Genomic DNA, 22,115 nt, shown 5'->3' with positions numbered 1-22,115 from the left:
TGAATGTAAGTCTATGCACTGTGTCATCCATAGAGAAATGCTGGCTAGCCGGAAAATGTCACCTGAACTTAACGACGTTTTGTAGGATGTGATTAAAATTATCAACCACGTTAAAGTGCATGCCCTTCACTCACATCTGTTCTCACAGCTCTGTGAGGAGATGGATGCAGAGCACACACGTCTTCTCTCCTACACAGAAGTGAGGTGGCTTTCTAAACAGATCATTGGCCAGAGTTTCTGAGTTATGAGAGCCAGAGAATTCTTTCAGGAAAACAGTCACTCCTGGCAGCACATTTCAGTGACACAGAATGGGTCGCAAAACTTGCTTACTTGTGTGACGTATTCGACCTGCTTAACCAATTCAATCTGTCACTTTAAGGGAGAATAACTATTGTGTTCAAGTCAGCAAATAAAATGGATGCATTAAACGCCAAACTGGAATTATGGGGGTAACAAGTAAACATTGGGATTTTTGATATGTTTCAAACATTAGCAGAGATTTTGAAAGAGACTGGGCCAGGGGCTTCTTTCCCCCAGCTGGTGCATAATCACCTATCTCAGCTTTCAAAACAGTTTGAACATTATTTCCCAAGCACAAACGACCCCCGAACTGGGAAGGAATGGATCTGCAACCCATTTGTGAAGAAGTGAATCGACTTTGCCCATGCTAGAAGAGGATCAACTGCTTGAGACTGCAAATGATGGTGGCCTTAAAAATATGTTTGAGACAACTTTAAATCTCCATATGTTCTGGAATAAAGTCAAGGAAGAATATCCTGAGGTTGCCACAAAAGCACTGAGAAGCCTGCTTCCATTTCCAACATCCTATCTTTGTAAAGCAGGGTTTTCTGTAGTGATAGCAACCAAAACGAGATTAAAGAGAGAAATACACTTTGGGTGTCACTGTCTCCCATCACCCCCAGATGGGACCATCTAGTTGCAGGAAAACAAACACAGGGCTCTCACTGATTCTGCATTATGGTGAGTTGTATAATTATTTCATTATATATTACAATGCAATAATAAGAGAAATAAAGTGCACAATAAATGTAATGTGCTTGAATCATCCCAAAACCATCCCCTCCACACCAGTCCATGGAAAAACTGTCTTCCACGAAACCTATCCCTGGTTCCGAAAAGGTTGGGGACCGCTGATTTAAATGACAATTTGAAAAAAAAAAAAAAAATACTAGAGACATAGAAAATAGATCAGTAGTTGCCAGAGAAAAGGGAAGAGGCTGGGAAGGAAAACTGACTATACAAAAAGCATGATGGTACATTTGGGGTGATGAAAATGTTCTGTATCTTGACTGTGGTGATGGTTACAAGATTACGCATTTGTCAAAATTCACACAATTCATAGTACTGTACTCCAAAAAGGATGACTCAATAACCTAACACACACACACAAATATTTATAACATTTTACATCCACCACATTGGTTAGAATTATTTTAAATTTTAACAATGTCAGCTGTTAGAAGAGAATGTAGAGCAATCAGATACTGCTAGTGAGGGTGATAATAAATGGTACCCACTTTCAAGAACAATGCAGTATTATCTGAATATTGTATGACACTGAAATTCTACTTCCATATACTATCCCTTATACAGTAGCACTGAACTGAGGATATTACTGTACTCTAGAGAAATGACTGAAAATCTGTGGGGTTGTCTGAGTTGCCAGAGAAGACATTAAAAACATTTATATTTTCAAAAGGCAAAGATTCTTAAAAGAAAACACAGGCATAAGTCTTCACGGCCGTGGGTTCACATGCAAGCAACAATAGAAAAAAAATAGATAAATTTAACTTCAAAATTAAAAACTTCTGTGCTTCAAAGGATACTAAGAAAGCAAAAATACAACCCACAGAATGGGAGAAAATATTTACAAGTCATATTCCTAACAAGAGACCAGTATCCGAAATACATAAAGAACAAGAGTACGACTAAATAAAAAGACAAAAAATCTAATTTTTTAATGGGCAAAGGATTTAAATAGATATTTCTTCAAAGAAGATATACAAACAGCCGATAAGGACACAAAAAGAAGTTCAACATTATTAGTTATTAAAGAAATGCAAATCGAAACCATAGTGAGAAACCCTGCCCCCCCCAGTGAAATGGCTATAATAACAAAGACAGTAACAAGATATGAAGACTCACACATTACTGACTTTAAAAAAGTTTGCAAATTCCTCAAAATGTTAAAAACAGAACCCCGCTATGACTCAGCAATTCAACCAAAATTTTAACCAAATTTAACCAAAAAATTTTAAAAAGGTATTCAAATAACTATTTGCATGCAAATGATTACAGGAGCACTATTCGCAATAGCTAAAAAGTGGAAACAACCCAAATGTCTGTCAACTAATGAATGGATAACAAAATGTACGATATGCACACAATGGAATACTACTCAACCATAAAAAGGAATCAAGTTCTGATACAGGTTTCAACATGGATGAACTCTGAAAACAGTGCTAAACGAAAGAAACAGACACAAATTGTATAATTCCATTTATATAAAATGTCTAAAATAGGCAAATCCATAAATAAAAAGTAGATTAGTGGTTGCCAGGAGCTGGGGATAGGGACATATGGAGAGTATTTGCTAATGGGTATGGGATTTCTTTCTTAGGTAATGAAAATGTTCTAAAATTAGTGGTAATGGTCACTCAATTCTATACTACAAAAAAAAAAAAAAACGGTAACTTGAACATTTTTAAAGGGTGAATTTTACAGTATGTGAATTATATTTCAATAAAGCTGTGATAAAGGGAAAAAGGCAGGGTAGCACTGAGTATGAAAAGAATGGTGATTACTGCCTTAGAGAATGTACTGCACATATGCAATAGGAGACATTTCCAGGGATGCTTCGTTGTCTTTAATATATTAACACAATATCAAAGTACTGGTCACCCTCCCATACTTTCTCATATTTTATAAATTCTTGAGGCTACCTTGTTAAATCTTATGAAAGGTCATTTTATTATTATTTTTTTTAACGCCTAAAGCATCTGGTATTCCTAGGTGGTCTCCCATCCAAGTACTAACCAGGCCAGACCCTGCTTAGCTTCTGAGATCACAGGAGATTGGCACGTTCAGGGTGGCATGGTCGTAGACTGAAAGGTCATTTTAGATCTAACTGCAATGCCATTCATAGTAACATGTGAATCTCTGTGGCACTACTCTAAGAAAAATTATTAAGGATCCAAGTAATCCAAATTCTTCAGTATAACAGATATTTTAATGCAAATGACTACATATCACTTATTTATGCTTTTTATAAAATGCCAATGAAAGAATAATTGGAATAAAAACCAAGATGATTAAGCCCCACCTCAAAATTTCAGATAAACGCCTGATCATGTAACGTGTTTACAAAGGTCAGAAATTTCTTATCAAGTAAACTCTTACAATATTGCTTATCAAAAAGCTGTTTCCTTATGAATGAAATATATGTTAGACTGTAATATAAACTCTTGCTTCTTATTTGGAGGTAGGAGAACAGAGGAGAGGAAGACAGACTGGTTTTGTTGAACACTAAGCAGCTTACAAAACACAGCATCATGTCCGTGGGATGCCACCATTGTGAGAGTCATGAGAACCCTGCTCAATGACTTTTAGCCATCGCCTTTCCTTAAAACTAAACCCTGCTACAAATCTGGCCAAATGTGCCCATTCCATGAAAGACTCAGAATTGAAAAGGGTGAAAAAAGGATAAGAAGAGAGAAGAGGAAAAAACTAGCTTTTTTTATGTCCATATCACTTACAGAACAAAAAGTTTATAACTTCTCAGATAAAGAATCAATGAAACAACTAAAATATTTCCAAAATCACTAAGAAACAACAGAAAAGAGGTGTTTTTAATTAGCTAGTACAATGAAGCAACTTCTAAACGTCTATTTTCCTATTACGAGAACTCTGGATAATCAATCTACCTTTGCAAATATAATCCTCTCCTTTTATTTTCATCATTTATCTTTGATTTTCCAAGATTTCTAATGCTGGCACACAAAGTAAAACCCCTCTGACTGTCAGACTGTCTGAATCCTCATCAATTTCACTGCCGTCATATGCATTTAACTGACGTGTACCAGTCTTTCCTGTATGGTGATTCAACATCTGATGATTTGATCACTGTCAGGAATTTAAAATTCAGACATATTTTTATACTCTTTCTAACATTTTCAGATATAAATTCTCGTGGAAAACTGAATGAGGAAAGGAAAGGCAGTATTACAACATTCGAGTTTCTAATTTACAACAGGCCGCTTCCTTCAGGAAATCAATCCTCATGTATGTTCAGGCGAACCTCAGAGACGTCGCGGGTTCAGTTGCAGACCACCCCAATAAAGCTAATACTGCAACAAAGTGAGTCACATGAATTTTTGGTTTCCTAGTGTATATAAAAGTTATGTTTGCACTATACTGTAGCCTACTAAGTGTGCAATAGCATTATGCCTAAAAAAATGTACATACCTTAATTAAAAAATATTTTCTTGCTAAAAAATGCTAACCATCATCTGAGCATTTAGAGAGTTGAAATCTTTTTCTAGTGGAAGGTCTTGCCCTAGTAACATCAAAGATCACTGATCACAGATCAACATAACAGATATTATAGTAATGAAAACGTCTGCAGTACTGCAAGAATTGCCAAATGTGAGACAGAAAGTGAGCAAATGCTGTTGAAAAAATGGTGCTGACAGAGTTGCTCCACACAGATTGCCACAAACTTTCAATTTGTAGAAAATGCAACATCCGCAAAGCACAATAAAGCTAAGCACAATAAAATGAGGTATGCCTACATATCTCTGACTTAAGTCATAATATCATAAATGAATTCTAAGAAATGCTAAACAAGTGTGGCCTCCAGCAACCCCAATTCTCCCCTTTCTCAGTAACTCACTGCAGCTCTCTACCTTCTAAGCTGGATGCACGTTATTCACAGACTACTGTAGGAAACGAATTCTTCCACTTGACCCGCATGTCTGGTGATGAAACTTATGAATGCAAGAATTGCTGAGAAAAGTTTGGATGTTGTCTTCAAACTCCAAAAGCAAAGTATAACTCTTTGAGCCGGAGTTTTTCCTCTGTTCAAAACTGTCCAACGGCATCCCGTCTCAAAGTAAAGTACAAAGTCCTACTACAGCGTCTGATCATCTCCCATCACTCTCTCTGCTCCTCCTCAACCAACCCCTCCACTACAGCGATACGATCACCTTGAAATTCCTTCAACACACTGAACAACACACTGAACAAAAAGTATCTTTATACTTTTTGCACATAGGCCTGGACTGTCCTTCTCTAAGAGAACCAAATGTTATCTTCTCAGAACGGCATTGCATGATTATCCTACATAAATACACAGAAGACAGAAGCCCCTCACCCCACCCCAAAGCATGCAGTCACTCTATCTCCTTCTACCTGTCTTATCCTTCTTTATTATTCTACTCCATGATAATAGGGACTTTGTTTTATTCTTTTATAGCTGAGCCCCAGTAACTAAAAGAGTGCTTGACCTGCATTAGGCACTCAAATATTTGGTGACCGGAGGAGTAAATGAATCTGTACATAAGGGGTGATAATACCTACTTGGCAAGTATATTGATAAAATTAGAATTGATATACATAAAGTGTCTTGCACAATGTCTGACATGTTGCAATAACTCAATTATTGGGGCGGAGGAGGGAACAGAAGGACAAGACACACTAAAACTCTATGTGTGCTAAATAAATAATGCTGTAAAGTATTTCTAACCTCCCCAGAGAGACTGGGTTTATGAAATTAAATAACTACAGTCTGAAGTTTCTTAATATAAATGGTGTTCATCCTAAGAAACATCGGGGAACCAAAAGTACATTCTCTTGAATAGCTCTCTTAAATCATTTTCTGAAAAAGTAGAGATATAAATAAAAAAGAAATACTCTTACCCATGTAAGAGGTTCAAATTAGTGCATGCATTAGTATCCCATGTTTTCCTCTTACCAGTGAAATGCTGATACAGTCTTACAGAGATTTGCTACTGCAACAGAAAGTACAATCACCGAACTGAAAACCAAAATGAATGAATATGAATATGAAGAGCCTCTAAACTCATGGAAAGTGACTAATTTTTCCAACATTAAACAGGAATGATTTTTTTACCATATAATCTGTCCATAGTGATTGCTGATAGAGCCTACACTATTTGCATGACAAACATGACTTTACCCACAATTCCTTTGTTTTAAAAACCACCAATGAATTTCTCATGCTTAAAACTGCAGCTGTTTTAACTGACTTTTACTAATAATTCATTTTCAGACAAAATACTATCTAGAGCTATCGATCCACTGGTGGTCTTTCTACTCATGACTTAAAGTAAGATTTCTACCAAAATCAACCACATGTAGAAAGCAAATTAGGATTAGGAGAGTTAAAATAACCCAAAATGTCTCTTTTGATTTACTATCCCAAAACAAAGAATGACCTAAGAGAATAAGCCTACTTTTTTAGCTAGTATAGTTTATTACTGGGTGTACATTTTTTCATGAAAAGCCAAACTAGGTTTCCTCTAAGCTAGGTTTAAATATTATTTATAACATCATAGTCATCAACACAAGAAATAAGTGTCACTACTGAAAAAAGTTCTATGCTAAAAAAGCCAGGAAAAATACTAGTACCAAGGAAGCATAAAATGCAGGATGTAATCCCACTTAAAAAAACATCCATGCAAATCATAATCTCTCTTTAAAAAAAACAACTTATCTGTAAGGGATACCACGAGGGAACCAAAGATGAAAATGACAAAATAATAGAAAAGTTAAGTGGGAAAACAATGGTAAAACCAAAGGCTCTAAGATATTAACTGGACCTTGAAAAATCAGATTTGATTTTAGTGACCTGGTGAAAGCATGTAGTGATTCTGTGGCACAGATGTCTAATAAAAATGTTTGCTTATAAAGCTGTACTCCTCCAACCTTGCCTCATTTTTTGCAGAAACAATCCCATACTGTGTAAACTCCTTTCACCCAAACATTATAATGCTAGTGGCGATCACTGAAAATGTGACACAGACGCATCTCATCAACCTAAATGTTTTTGATTACATTTACTAAAATTCAATAGTGTATATACAAAAAGTCTGCATTAAAAATATCATAAACCTAGACTCTAAAATGACACTTTATAAAATGTGATTAAAAAGGTAAATGAAACTAAATTCCTAATTGAGATGTAATATTAAATCCTACATTAATACTAAAATCACTAAGGACTTTAGAATTTAAGAGTTATGCAAAGTGTATTCTATTTAACCAATGAGTCCACAAAAGAGATAAAAAATATATAGAAAATAGATTTTTAAATAACATATAAGCAGATTAGACTGAGGAGCAAGAAGCGAACTGTAGATTTTAGAAATTCACTATATTTTCAAAGATAATAAAACTCATAGAAATGTAATATACTGTTTAAAGATAATTAATGTACAAAAGATAGAAGAGATTGAGAATTCTAGATAATTGTCAAAGAAGTAGGACAGTAGCATATTACTATGTAGGTTTACTCACCAACCACCATGCAAAGGTGTTCAGTAAGTACTCATGTGTGAATAAAATGAGATAGGAATAAGGCTTTATATTTGTCAAGTTAACTCTGGATTATATCTTCCATGCCTTGGTCATGCCAAACACACTTTGTGTGTAAAAAAAGCCAGTTCAAACCTGATTTTTTTAAGAAAACCTGTTTTAAAATTTAATCCCATTAGATTAGAAAAGCAGTCAGTAAGAGAAATATAAATTGAAGAAAAAAGGCTGTTTGGGAAAATATTCTGGGTCTTGTATGTAAATACACATATTAAAGATTAATTCACCTGAAAGCTATGATTACTTAAACATATAGACAAAATAAAAAAACAGTGGTCGCCTCCGCCATGCTCTGTGCTAGGTTTTTTCATATCTATAATATCGAACACTGCGGAATTCCATTTTGTTAAATATGCAGTTACTTAGGTTGTGAAGTATAAGTCACCCAATGTATGTGAAGTTATAGTACTGAAAAGAGATAACAGTGCCACCACAACTGCTACTGACAGAGACGCTGCAGAACAGTGACATCAGTGTTAACCCAAAAGAATGAAGCCTCTATATAGATCAGGCCATGTGACAGTCAACAGTCAGCAGTCCTTTATAAAGATTCTGGGTCCAAACCAATCAAGCCAGATGAAAAGCATCAAATGCAGTCCAATAAAAAGTACCCCCTCCCAAAAGAGGTTTCAAACTTTTTATTTTAAAGGTGTAACATACTCTTCCTGACAGACATTTTTAAAATGCAAATTTATTTGCCCCCACGCCACCCCCCCAACCCTGGGATAATAGCTGCACAGGAAGTAAAGACAGGTAAACAAAAAGGCACAATTTCTCTCTCACTCCATATCATGATTAAAAATAGTTTAATTAAAAATCATGGTTTATTATAAAGAGCAGACTAATTGAACCGCCATTAAAAAAACAAAAACAAAAATACAGTCAACTCTATAGTTCTTCCCCTGTTCTGCCCACCAAGAAGAACTAGACATCCCTCTAGCGCCATACCATCAGAAAACCATAGGGTCACTCCCTGGAAATTGGACCAGACAGGCTCAAAGTACAGGGACCCACACTTTGTTGAGGACAGAGAAGAGCATCCCTACTCCTACTGGGGTGCCAAGACAATGGCACAGGCTTCTAACCCCCATGCATAATACCAGAAGATGACTCCTTCAAAATAATTAAGTTTAAGAGAAAGTCTTAAGGCCAGTGGTAGTTGGGCTGGGGGTGAGATAAGATCCTCTAATGAAATATAAAAATCACCTGATGAGCCACCAGTGTGAAACCCTCCCCTCCTCGGCCTCACACATGCACAACAAAGGCTCGCCAGTCATTTAAGCAAAGCCTCTATCACAGAGCACAAAGAGCACAACAGGAAAAGGGGCGAGGAGAGGAGACTTGGAAGAGAAAGACTGCAGCAAAAAGAATAAAGGTTAAAAAAAAATTTTTAAGACTTCAAGGTATAATAGCTTCAGAGAAAAAACATATTTACACCTAAAGAGAAAAAAAAAAAAACTAGATAGCAAGAAAATGCTCTTGTAAAAGGAAAATATAGAAGTGAAAACAAAAACCCAGTAGGTATAAGAGATGATATTGCCTATATACCCCAGAACAAATAACAATGAGATAAAGACATAAAAAAAATAAGGAAAAAGATCGACTTACAGACTCAGCCTAGATAGGAGAGGCACCATTCAAGTAACAGGATTGAAAACTAGGGGGGAAAAAACAATAGGAAGGAAAAAAATCCTAAAAATAATGAAAAAAATTTTTCCTAAAATGGTAAAATATTAATTTCCAAATTGAAAAAGTCCAATGAGTGCTCAGCAAAATAAATGGGAAGAAAAACAACATATACCCAAAGTTATGATTGTAAAATATCGGAATCCTGGAAATATAAAGCCTAAAAGCTTCCGGATAATAAAAGAATCAAACATTCGAAAGCCATCTTAGTTATACAACAGCAAATGGAGCAATGCCTTGGCTTTGACATGTATGAAGACAAATAATTTTCAGCATAAAATTCCATACCCAACCAAATTATCAATCAGGTAAGAGAGCAAAATATTTTTTATGCATTCAAGCTCTTGAAAAAAATTTTACCTTCCATAGCATTTTTCCTCAAGAAACTCCTAGAAGATTTCCTTTCCACAAAAATTAGAATGTCCTTTAAAAAGGATGAAATAGAATCTAGAAAACAGAGGGCCCAACATGAAAAGAGACAAATGTCATTCCCAGGATGTGTCTGAAGGAAAAACCAACACCAAGATCTGAAACATTTGAGTGGTCTGATAGTAGTTCTATTGAGGAATTTGGGGATAAACTGACAGGTACTTGAAAAACTAAGCAAATTAGAAAATAAGTCAAATATTAATTCTAGAGAAAACAAATGGCAATACAAGAAATGAAAGTATATTATATAGACCAGCTGTGAATCATAATACAAATACCAAATACTAATTTAACAAAGATGATAAGTATATTGGAAGAATGTAAGAGGTATGTTTGTATATGTTTAGAATGGGAAAAAAATAACAGAGCTAAATAAGTAAGAATAAAAAGGAAAAAAAAACTAATAGAAAATAACCATATTATATCTTCAAGTTTTCTTTATTAAATTATTCTGCTGCTTTTATTTTTAGATTTTTTTCCCAGCTTTATTGAGATATAATTGACATAACATTGGGTAAGTTTAAGGTGTACAATGTGTTAATTTGATACACTTATATACTGCAATATGATACCACCACTGTGTTAGCTAACACCTGGTCACAGCACATAACTGCCACTTCTTTTTTGATATAAGAACATTTGAGAGCTACTTTGTAACTTTCAAGCATGCATATAATACACTATTAACTATAATCACCATGCTATACATTAGATCCCTCAATTTATTTCTCTAACATTCTCTTGTTCGTAGAGAATCAGAATGTTATAAATTTTTTGCTACTACACACAATGCTATAGTTGTCCTCATGTGTATATATGTAGAATTTTCTTCAGATCAATGTCATTCAAATATTTTTTACCATGGCCCAGACTTAAAATATATTTTAAATCACAATCCTATACACAGAAAACTAAAGCGAATCACATGAAAAAAATTTAATGATGCTACATGCCATTGTTCCACTTACCAATTTACTACTCCTCAGCACCAATCTACACTTCTTTATCCTGCTTTTTAACACTGAAGCTGGAATCCATGATGGTTAATCCTATGTGTCAACCTGAATGGGCCATGGAGTGCTCAGATATTTGGTTAAACATTATCCTAGGTGTGTCTGTGAGTGTTTTTAGATCAGATTGAATCAGTAGACTGAGTAAAGCATATGGTCTTCCCCAATGTAGGGGGCCTCATCCAACCCACTGAAGGCCTGGATAGGACAAATAGGTGGAGAAAGAGATTGTGCTCTCTGCCTGCCTATCTTCAAGCTGAGACATTTGTCTTCTCCTGCCTTTGGACTTGGACTCAGACTGGAACTACACCATTGGCTCTCTTGGGTCTCCAGCTTGCCAAATGCAGATCCTAACTTCTCAGCCTCCATAATCATGCAAGCCAATTTCTTATAATAAATCTCTATATGTATACTATACATATACATATAATATACTATACTATACATATAGGTGTGTGTGTGTTATTCTGTTTCTCTGGAAAACTCAGACTAATACTCCTTTGCCAACTCACTCGGTATTAGGCTTTGTCAATAGACATTACTAATGGGATACTGAGCGGCTACAACAGGAAGAAGCATTCCTTCTCTGTTCTGGGGTGCTGCTGCTTCATACTGTCAGCACCCGAGCCAGTTGACTGGCATGTTGGAAGCCCAGTGGTGCTTGCCTCAGCCACCTTTACAGACAAGCTACAGTTCTTATTCTCTGGAAGTTTCTCCATCTGAGAAGATGCACCTATGGACCAGCTCTGGCTCACTCGCCCCTTCGCATAAGTTTTTCTGCTACCCCACAGGTTGCTCCTATGGACCAGCCCTAATCCATGCCCTCTGGCAAGTTTCACCATGAACAAGCTACATGTTCCTATGGCAGCCATGATATTTCCAAAAGGACCTAAATCTTAGCCTTGAGGTGGGGAAGTTATTCTTTTAAATTCTTAGTTCCTTGCTTGTCAGCTCTTCCTCAGCCCTAGAAGTACTAGCTGATTTCTGCATTTGCTACTTCTGTATCCCTTTAAAGCTTCTTTAACCCTTTGAGTAGTTAACCACTTTTTACTAGTTAACAATTATTTATAATTTTAAACATTCCCTGTTTAAATAATTAGTGTGATTTCTGTTTCCTGATTGGATCATGACTGATACGCAATATACTTTTGATATTTTTTATTCTACTCTTTTTTTATTAATATTGATAGCGGAATTTGTAACCTCATAATGATTTGATGGAGGATAGCTTAAAAAAACACTTCTTTAAGGTATAAACTTTGGCATTAAACTGCTAGGTCACAGGATTATCTACACCTAATATCAGCAGTGTATAAGCATTACAACTAAAACGTATCTCTGCCAACATTTGAATATACCAGGCATTTTACTCTTCTCAAACGAATGTGTGTGGAACTGTCCATCATTCTGGTTTTAAGTTGCTGTTCCTTGACTGTTGACAAGATTATGTATTCCTGTGAAGTTCCTGATCATATTTTTGTTCACTTTTCTATTCACTTACTATTTATTTTCATTGGTTTATAAGAGTTCTTTTACATTCTGGTTGTCAGTTATAGCATTGAAAAACTTTTTTCCAGTCTCTAATGTGATTTTCGTCCTTTTTTTACATTAATCCATTACACTGATGCATAATCTATACAGTGAAATGCAGACTAAAATGTACAGTTCTATGAACTCAGACAAATGTAACACCAAAGTAACCTATATTTCACCAAGACATAGAACTTTTCAATCACCCTGAAAGTTCCCTCATGCCTGTTCTTCAGTCAATCCTCTCCCAGAAAAAAAACACTATTCTGATTTCTATCACCATAAATTTATAATGTTGTTTGTTCCTGAATTTCATATAAATGGAATCATACACAATGTAATCTTTATATCTGGTTCTTCTGTTCAACATCATGTTTTTAAGATTCGTCTATGTTGTTGCATCTTTATACTATTATCAATTTTTTACAAAGTTCTTTATTCTTAAGTAAATTTTTATTGATCTGTAACATCCATAAGTGTGCAAATCATTAGTCTACGGCTAAGTAAATTTTCAAGGCATATATACACATATGTCTACCACTCAGATAAATATTTGCATCATCCCAAAAGCCATTTTTGTCTCTTCTAGTCACACACCCTTAAATTGATACAGAAAGAAAAATAGATAAATTGTTACTACACACAACATTACAGATATTACAGATACACTCTTGGCAAAAGAAACAGATATGAGAGTGGTAATTTAACCACTATTTTGACAAACAGCACCAGCTACTAGTTTTCATTGGTTCTGTACTTTATATACATGGAACCATAACAGCATGAACACTTCCATCTAACTGGCTTCTTCTGTCAAGAGTGAATCTATGATATTTGTCTGTATCATGTGTAACAATTCATTCATTTGCCTCTATGTATCACAACACATTGTATGTATATACCGCACTTTACCGATTCTACTGCTGCTGAACATTTTGTGTTTTTTTCCCAGTTTGCAGCAATTATGAATAAAGCTGCTACAAACATTTTATACATGTATTTTGCTGTTGAATTTACACCTATGGGCAGAATTGCTGGATTGTAAGGTACATGTACATTCAACTTTCATAAATGATGCCAAAGAGTTTTTCGAAGTGATTATCCCATTTTCTCTCCCACTGGCAGTGCACAAGATTATCAGTTGTTTCACATCCTCACCAGCACTGGGTAGTGCCAGTGTTTTGAATTGTAGTCATTCTAGCAGCTATGTGGTGGTATATCACTGTGGTTTTATTTGCATTTCCCTGATGACTGACATTAAACACCTTTCTATATGTTTATGAGCCATTAGAATATGTTTCATGAGAAGCCTACTCAAGACTTCTCTCTATTTTTCTATTGGATTGTCTAATTTTTTCATTTAAAAAAATTTTTTAAGTATAGTTGGTATACAACCTTATATTGGTTATATTAGTTTCAGGTGTACAATATAGTGATTTGACATTTTTTATAACTTACAATGTGATCGCCCCATTAATTCTAGTATCATCTGTCACTGTGTAAACTTGCCCTAATATTATTGACTATATTCCCCTTCCCTTTTCATCCATTCGCCACCCATTTCCTTCTGGTAACCATCCCTTTGGTCTCTGTTTTGTTCTGTTTTTTAGATTCCACATATTGGATTGTCTTATTTTTGATTGACAGTAGTTAAACAGAAGTCCTTTGTCAAATATCTCTCTCACCCTGACTTGCCTTTTCCCTCCTCTTAATGGTATATTTGGAACAGATCTTCATTTTAATGAAGTATAACTTATTTTTTCCTTTGTGGTTAGTGCTTTCTGGATCTTTATAAAAGATCTCTTTCTACCCCAAAGTCAAAAAGAATATTTTCCTATGCTTCCTTCAAGGTGAATTACTGGTTTACATCTCACACTTAGCTCTGCTATCCATCTGGAATTGAGTGTGAGGTATATGCTGTGAAGTAGGGATCAAGATCCACTGCTTTGACTATTGAACCAATACTATTTATTTAATAGGTCATCATTTTTCATTCCAATTGGTCCAGCATCACCTATTATAAAGAACATCATTGTCCCATTGTACTGTAATTATCACCTTTTTTCATATATAACTGGACAATATACATGAAAGTCTTGTTTCTAGACCCTCTACCTTGTTTGTTTATTCCATCTTTGCCCCAAAACTATAATGTCTTAATTTATAATAAATCTTGATATCTGGATGTATAAATCCTCCAGTTTTATTATCTTCTTCATGATTGTCTTGGCCCTTTGTAACCTTTTGCATTTTCATATAAATGTTAGAATCAGCTGTTCAATTTCTATACCCAAAAAAAATAAAAAAAAAGCACCTGATGAATTTTTGAGATTGTAGTAAACCAAGATCAATTTTGGGAGAACTGACATCTTTACAACAGTGAGTCTTTCAATTCATAAATATAATAAATCTTTTCATTTACTTAGATATTCTTTAATTTCTATCAATAATATTTTTGTAGTTTTTAATGGAGATGTCTTGTATTTTTTATTAGATTTATTTCTAGGTATTTTATGTTTGTGATACTATATAAATAGCATTCTTTAATTCATTTTCTAATTCTTTGTTGCAACACGTAGAAAAACGTGTATTTAAAATGCCATCAAACTTGTAGCCACCAAACTTGCCAAATTCCCTTGTTTATTCTGTTTTTTTATAGATTCTATTTAATGTTCTACACTCACAATTATAACATCTACAAATGATAGTTTCAATTTTATCTTTTTATTCCTTATGCATTTTATCTTTCTTATCTTACCGCTCTAGCTAGTATCGCCAGTACAATGTTCAACAGATATGGTGAAAACAGGTAACCCTGTCTCCTTTTCATCTCAGTGAAAAATCCTTCAATGTTTCACAACTGAATATGATACTTACTGTAGGCTTTTTAGTAGATGTCCTTTGTCAGATTAAGAAAATTGCCTTCTATTCTTATTTTGCTAGTAAAAAGTCCTTTAAATCAAGCACTAAATTTTCATCATGAAGGGGTGTTGATTTATACTTCTGTTTTTAGAAAAATTTAAATAAGTGCTGCACTAGAGCTCCCTTTCCAGAAAAGCGCACGCCCAAACTTACATGGTTCCTTGGGTCATGGTACGCTGAACTTACTCCCATATCCACCTAAACAGTAGCCAACTGGATCAGAGCTCCACTTTCATGTGCACTGTCTCCATAGCAACACCGCAACATTTCAACTCTGCTGTATAATTTGAGATGGCTTCTAGTCATGCTGAACTGCTAGCCTAGGCTGCTCAGGTCATTTCCTATGGTATCAATTTTGTTTTTGTCAGTGCTCTGATTTTGTGTGACTTCTCTTAACTTTATTTTCCCATATATCTTGTTGATGTGAATGACTATTTTGAAGAATGTTATTTTTCAATAATGCATAAATGTTATAGCAGAAATACCCATATATGTCACAGAAGAGGATAATAGTCAAGCCAAACTTCATTTGAGCATATTTATTGCCTTGTTTTAATTATGACTAATCATGCCCAGCCAATCACACAGAAACATACAAAAGAACTGATACAATTCAATTCTATTCAAATGCAGCTAATAAGCATGGTGAAGATTATCTATCTAACTTAGGAAACCAAAAGTAATCATTTGACATAGTATGTAAAAATCATTTTCTGACAGCCAGCAAGTTAATTGTTGCTATGAGAGTCAAAATAGTTCATACCTTTATGAAACACAGATCAAGAAGTATTTTATAACAGTATATTATAATGTAGTTAGTTATGGTTTCAAAATGATTGCTTATAATCTGTTACTATATCTATATAAATATAAAACAAATATCCCAAATGATCACTATGTGTGTGCTTTACAGGCCCACTTACCTTCACATTTTTCAAGAATCTGGACTGTTTCTCCTATTTCTAAGACCAACCCTTGAGGGACAGATCCTCGAAAACTGCATATCACTAGAAAAACAAGGATAAATACATCAATTAGCATTTTTAAATATTGAGACAGTGTCAGTGTCCTTGAACTTAAATACTAAATCTTCTTAAATACATACTCTCCTTTCTTAACTAATCGTCTCTCAAATATGTAAGCCCCTAATCAATATTTTGAAAGGTGATATTAAGTAGTTCAGGACATTGAAGTACATTTTAGCAAAATTACTATTCCTGAGTGGTATGTGCATGCATGTGAAAGTATTTATGCAAAAATATTCTCTCTCTCCTTTAGTCTGACTTGTGTGTCCTTTTTGGGCAACTGTGCATCAATTATTTAAGAAAATACTAACACTGGAAGCTTCTTATCTAATATAAACAGATAGGTATTTTTACAAAGAATCACTAAATAAATATGATCCTGCTTTGAGAAACAGAGTCTCCATAATAAAAATAGAAACAAAAATTAATGAAATAAAAAGCAGATGTATAAGAGATGATCTATTGATATCAAAATCCCATCTTTATTTTTTAGAAAATTGATAAATTGATTCCAAAATTTATATAAGATTTCAAAGAACCAAGAATAACCTTGTCAACATTACAGAACTTATATTACCATATATCAAGCATTACAATCTAAAATTGGTTCTTTGAAAACACTAACACTGGTAGACACCTAGGCAAGACCAAGAAAAAAAAAAGTTATAAATTACCAATTATCAGCAATCAAAACTTTAAAACATTAATGTAATTAATAATAAATTATATACAAAATATTACAAAAAACTTTATACCAACAGAGTTAAAAATTCAGAACAGATGGACAAATTTATAGAAAGATAAAACTCATCAAAAACTGACAGACATTAGAAACTGGAATAGTCTTATATCTATTAAAGTGATTCTTTAATTAAAATCTTCACACAAATAAAATACCAGTTCTTATTACTTTACCAGTAAATCTGTCCAAACATTTGAGGAAGAAACAACACCAATCACAAACTCTCTCAGATAATAAGGAAAGAGGAATTCATTTGGAATTCAGCATGATAAAACCTGACAAGGACATTATAGGAAAGGAAAGTTACAGGCCAATCTCTCTCATGATCAAAGATGCAAAAATCTTTTTTAAAAAAATCAAAAGCAAATCAAATCCAACTATATATAAAAAGAATGATACATCATAACCAACTTGGGTTTATTACAAAAATGCAAGATTGATTTAATATTAGAAAATCAAAAGTAAAAATCATATGATCATCTCTATAAACGCAAAAGAGGCATTTGATAAAATGCAATGTCCCCTCATAACTAAAATTCTTAACAGACTAAGAATAGAAGGGAACTGCCTTAATCTGATAAAGGTTATATACTATGTGTCCATAGCGAACATCAAATACTTTGGTGAAATACTGTACATTTTACCACTAAGGTTAGGAACAAGAAGAGGATGTCCACTATCATTTCTATTCAACATTGCACTGGAGAGGCAACAGTGCAAATACAGCAGAAAAAAGAAATAAAAGGTATGTATAATGACTAGAAACAAAGAAATAAAAGTGTCATTCTCTACATGTTTGAATATGTACTTAAAAATCTGAAAGAAAATAGAGCTAAACTATAGCAGAGAATATCTGAGTGTAGCAAGGTTTCTAGATACAAGGTGAATTTTTTTAAGTCTTTGTAGAAATAAACAATTAGAAAATGAAATGTTTTAGAAATATACCATTTATAACAGGATTAGAAATGCCAAGTAATTATTAAAAAATCTAAGAGACCTATGGAAGAACTCTTTACAGAAAACTGTTAAGATATTACCATTAAAGATGTTAAAAGCCTAATAAATGAAGGTATATATCATATTAATGGGTTGCAAGACTCATAGTATATATAGATTTGCCCCAAATTTATCATTAGAGTCTATGCGATCCCAACCAAAAACAGGTGTATTAATATATTAAATAATATAGAAAAATCTCTATTAACTTATTAACTAAAGCAAAGAAGTGCTAATTCTAATTATGTTTACACGTCTGAAAACTATTAACCAAGTTTTCATTAGTGCTTGACGTAAATGGTAAAGTAGATGAAAATTTCAAAAGAGTAAAATTTAAATTTCAAAAACAAGAAAAATCTGAGAAACTTCACAGCCAAGAGCAGCCTAAGATGATGCAAAAACTAAACATATAGTGGTATCCCAGCTTGAGATTCTGGAATCAAAATAGCGGGGGGAGAGCTTAAAGAATCTGAATAAAGTACAGGCTTTAGTTAATAATAATAATGCATCAACATTGGTTCACTGTGACAATGTGTCATATTAATGTAAGACAGTAACAAGGGAAACTGGGTATAAAGTATGTAGAAATTGTAATAACTTCACAATTTTTCTAAAACATAAAAACTTCTATAGAAAAAGTTTATTAAAGATAAAAACATTTCAGTTCAAATCTTAGCCTTGTCATTTACTAGCTGTGTAGGCACATACTTAACCTATCTGAATCTCATTTTCTCATGAACAAAATGGTCATCAAATCATTTAAGTCACAGTCATTATGGCATTAATGGAAAAAATATATTATTAACAGAATACCACAATGCCAGGCTTATAGCTGGTATACAACAAATTGAGGCCATTATTTGCAGGGCGAAGACATTACATACACTGCAAAAAAGTCTTCATGCCTTGACTGAATCAGTGAGTGTACTAGTTAATTCTATTGAAGGTGTTGTTGGGAGATTCCCACAACAAATATTTGGGACATCTTATTCTTACCAGCTTGGTACAACAAAAACTATATGAACTGACCAGTAAATACTATTAAATACATAATCACTGACTTCCTATTAGGCTATAGAAGGTTGTGACAGGCCACTGCTCCTGCTATAACTATTTTTAAAATAATAATAAAAAATCACATGTTTTGTAGAGAGATCGGAGAACTGTGAACATAGAGAGATTTAAGAAACTAAATTTCAGAAAGGATAATCTCTTCTTAGGTGAAAAGAGACAGCAAACTACTCCGGACATTTGAGACATGGACAGATCAAGTCTGCCACAAAGGGACTCTTGCTAGACTCAAAAGAAAACAGTGATGTTCTTAAGAAATATGTAAAGTGGCATAACACAGTAGAATCTGGAAGAGTCCAAAGTGCAGAGCTAGTACTTCCACATACTGCTTAATTTCCAGAAGAAAAACTTTTGCTGAGTGGGTAGGTAGCAGGCTGGAAAGGAAGAAAGAAGTCTCTGGTTTCAGGTACCAAAAGTCCTACTAGAAGAAGAAACCTACAATACACACACACAATAAATCACACTCTAAAGAAAATTTGAAACCAGAGGTGAACATAAAGTAACTGATGGTAAGACCCAGCCCCAACCCAGCTCAAAACACCCTTGATGTAGAAAAACACATGCCTTCTCTGGGGGAAATGATATTCACTTCAGTCTCTACTGCACGTATAAACACAAGGCCCGGCATGAAATCTGAGATAATATACTGAAAAAAACTGAAAATGTGGCCCATACTCAATAAAGTCCAATAACCATACCCTCGAATGACCCAAATGTTGATACCAGGATAAGAGAATTTTAAATGACTAATATCAACAAACTGAAGAATTGATAAAAGATGAACAAAATAAATGAAAGAGGAAATTTAACAGTTTTAAATCTCTAAGTTAAAAAAATAGAATTTAAAACTAAAAATTAGAATATTAAAAATTGCATATTCACTGATTGGGCTTAACAAGAAAATGAGCAGGGCTGAAGAAAGTATGAGTGAACTCCAAGACAGGACAGTAGAAATTACCCAAACAAAACTACAAAAATTAAAAAAGAATGAAATAAAAAGTATAACAAATATGTGAGCTAACGGCATCTCCAACCCATGTGTAATTAGAGTCTCAGAGGGGAGAGAGAGAATAAAGCAAAAGAACTATTAGAAGAGATAATGGCTAATAATTTTCCAAAGATGATAAGATGCTTACATTAGAAAAAAAAGAAAAATCTCAAATCAATTATCTAACATCCCACCTTAAGAAGAAGCAGTTTAAATCCAAAGAATGCAAACAAAAAGAAATAAAAAAGATACTAGCTACAATTAATGAAATAAAAAAGATCAAACAAGTGAAAAAAAATCAATGAAACCAAAAATTGGTTCTTTGAAAAGATTTCTACAATTGATAAATCCCTAGCCAGAGTGACTCAAAAAAACAACAACAACAACAAACCCTTCTACAAAAAGACTTCCACAAGAATGCTCTTAGCAGCTTTGTTCACAATAACCCAGAACTGGAAACAACTCAACCATTTATCAAGAAGAGAATAGATAAAATACACGATACTGATACAATGCAATACCACTTAGTGATAAAAAATAAAAACCAACTGATACAAGAAACACAATGGATGAATATCACAATCATTATGCTGAGCAAAAACGTTAGGTACAAAACTGTACATACCACATAGTTCTATTTACAAAAAGATCTAGAAGAGGCTAAATTAAGGTGAATAAAATCTGAACACCAGTTGCTTCCAGAGGAATATGGATTGACTGAGTAAGCACAAAAAGAACATTCTGGGAAGACAGAAATAGTGCTGGGGAGTGGGTTACATAAGTCAAACCTGTACAATTAAGACTTCTGAAATTCAGTACATGTGAACTGTACCTCAAAATGGATCAAAGACTGAATGTAAGAGCTAAACCATAAAATTCTTAAAGAAAATACAGAAGTCTCCATGACCTTAAACTAGTCAATGCTTTCTTATATATGACATCAAAATCATAAGCAAGAAAAGAATAAATAAATTGAACCTCATCAAGCTTAAAAACTTGTGTGCTGCAAGGACACCATCAAGAAAGTGAAAGAAGACTCCCTGAGGAATGGGAAATTTTTGCCTATCAAACACAGCAGGTCCCTGAACAGTTTCATTCAACATCTTTTCATAACTTTGATTGAGGGGGGGAGAGGAATCGATTCTTGGGCAGGACCACTGGCCATGTGGAGTGTGCACGTTCTCACCTTGTTTTCTCCAGATACTCTTGTTTCCTCCCACATCCCAAAGATGTGCACATTAGGTTAACTGGAGTGTCTAAACTGTCCCAGTATAAGTATGACTGAGTGTGGGTTTGTGGGGGTGGGTGTGTGAGTGAGCCCTACAATGGAATGGTATCCTATCCAGGGCTGGTTCTTGCCTTGTGTCCTGAGCTGCCAGGACAAGCTCTAACCACTCATGACCCTGAAATAAGCAGGTTGGAAAATAATAATCTTACTTGTTATTAATTTTCTTAAATGTATGTATAACACATTTATTTCAATGTTTAATATCAGAAGTATTTTTGAGTCGTTATTTAGATGTTTGGTGATTTTTGTGACCAGAAATATGCCATAGGAACTTAGCTCTTGTTTATGTCAATTAGCTTATAATAAAATTGGTTTCATTCTGTCATTTCATGGAAAATAATAATCTTACTTGTTATTAATTTTCTTAAATGTATGTATAACACATTTATTTCAATGTTTAATATCAGAAGTATTTTTGAGTCGTTATTTAGATGTTTGGTGATTTTTGTGACCAGAAATATGCCATAGGAACTTAACTCTTGTTTATGTCAATTAGCCTATAATAAAATTGGTTTCATTCTGTCATTTCGCTTAAAGTCAGTTTCCAAGAACCTACTGACGACATTATATAAGGACTTACCATACAGTATAAGAATTTTGCACTAGAATAAAGAACTTTTACAATTCAACAATAAAGAAAAACAATTTAAAAATAGACAAAGGATCTGTATAGACATTTCCCTAAAGAAGATACACAAATGGGCAATAAGAAATAGCCAAAGCAACCTTGAGAAAGAAAACAAAGTTGGAGGTATCATGTGCCCTCATTTCAAACTATAGTATAAAGCTATAATAA

The 22,115-nt window shown here is 34.0% G+C and overlaps 1 protein-coding gene across 1 annotated transcript in view; it reads right to left on the bottom strand.

The window, feature by feature from the left end:
• DOCK3 (dedicator of cytokinesis 3) overlaps positions 1-16,250 on the bottom strand; it is a 259,284-nt gene extending 243,034 nt beyond the window's left edge. Inside the window, exon 1 of the mRNA XM_025044832.1 lies at positions 16,133-16,250. Within this exon, the coding sequence (XP_024900600.1) occupies positions 16,133-16,250 (118 nt within the window). The remainder of the gene's footprint in view (positions 1-16,132) is intronic.
• Between the last annotated feature and the right edge of the window lie 5,865 nt (positions 16,251-22,115).

This window comes from Pteropus alecto, unplaced genomic scaffold (assembly GCF_000325575.1).
Source record: "Pteropus alecto unplaced genomic scaffold, ASM32557v1 scaffold53, whole genome shotgun sequence".
Classification (NCBI taxonomy): domain Eukaryota; kingdom Metazoa; phylum Chordata; class Mammalia; order Chiroptera; family Pteropodidae; genus Pteropus; species Pteropus alecto.
This window is presented reverse-complemented; position numbering and strand designations above follow the sequence as displayed.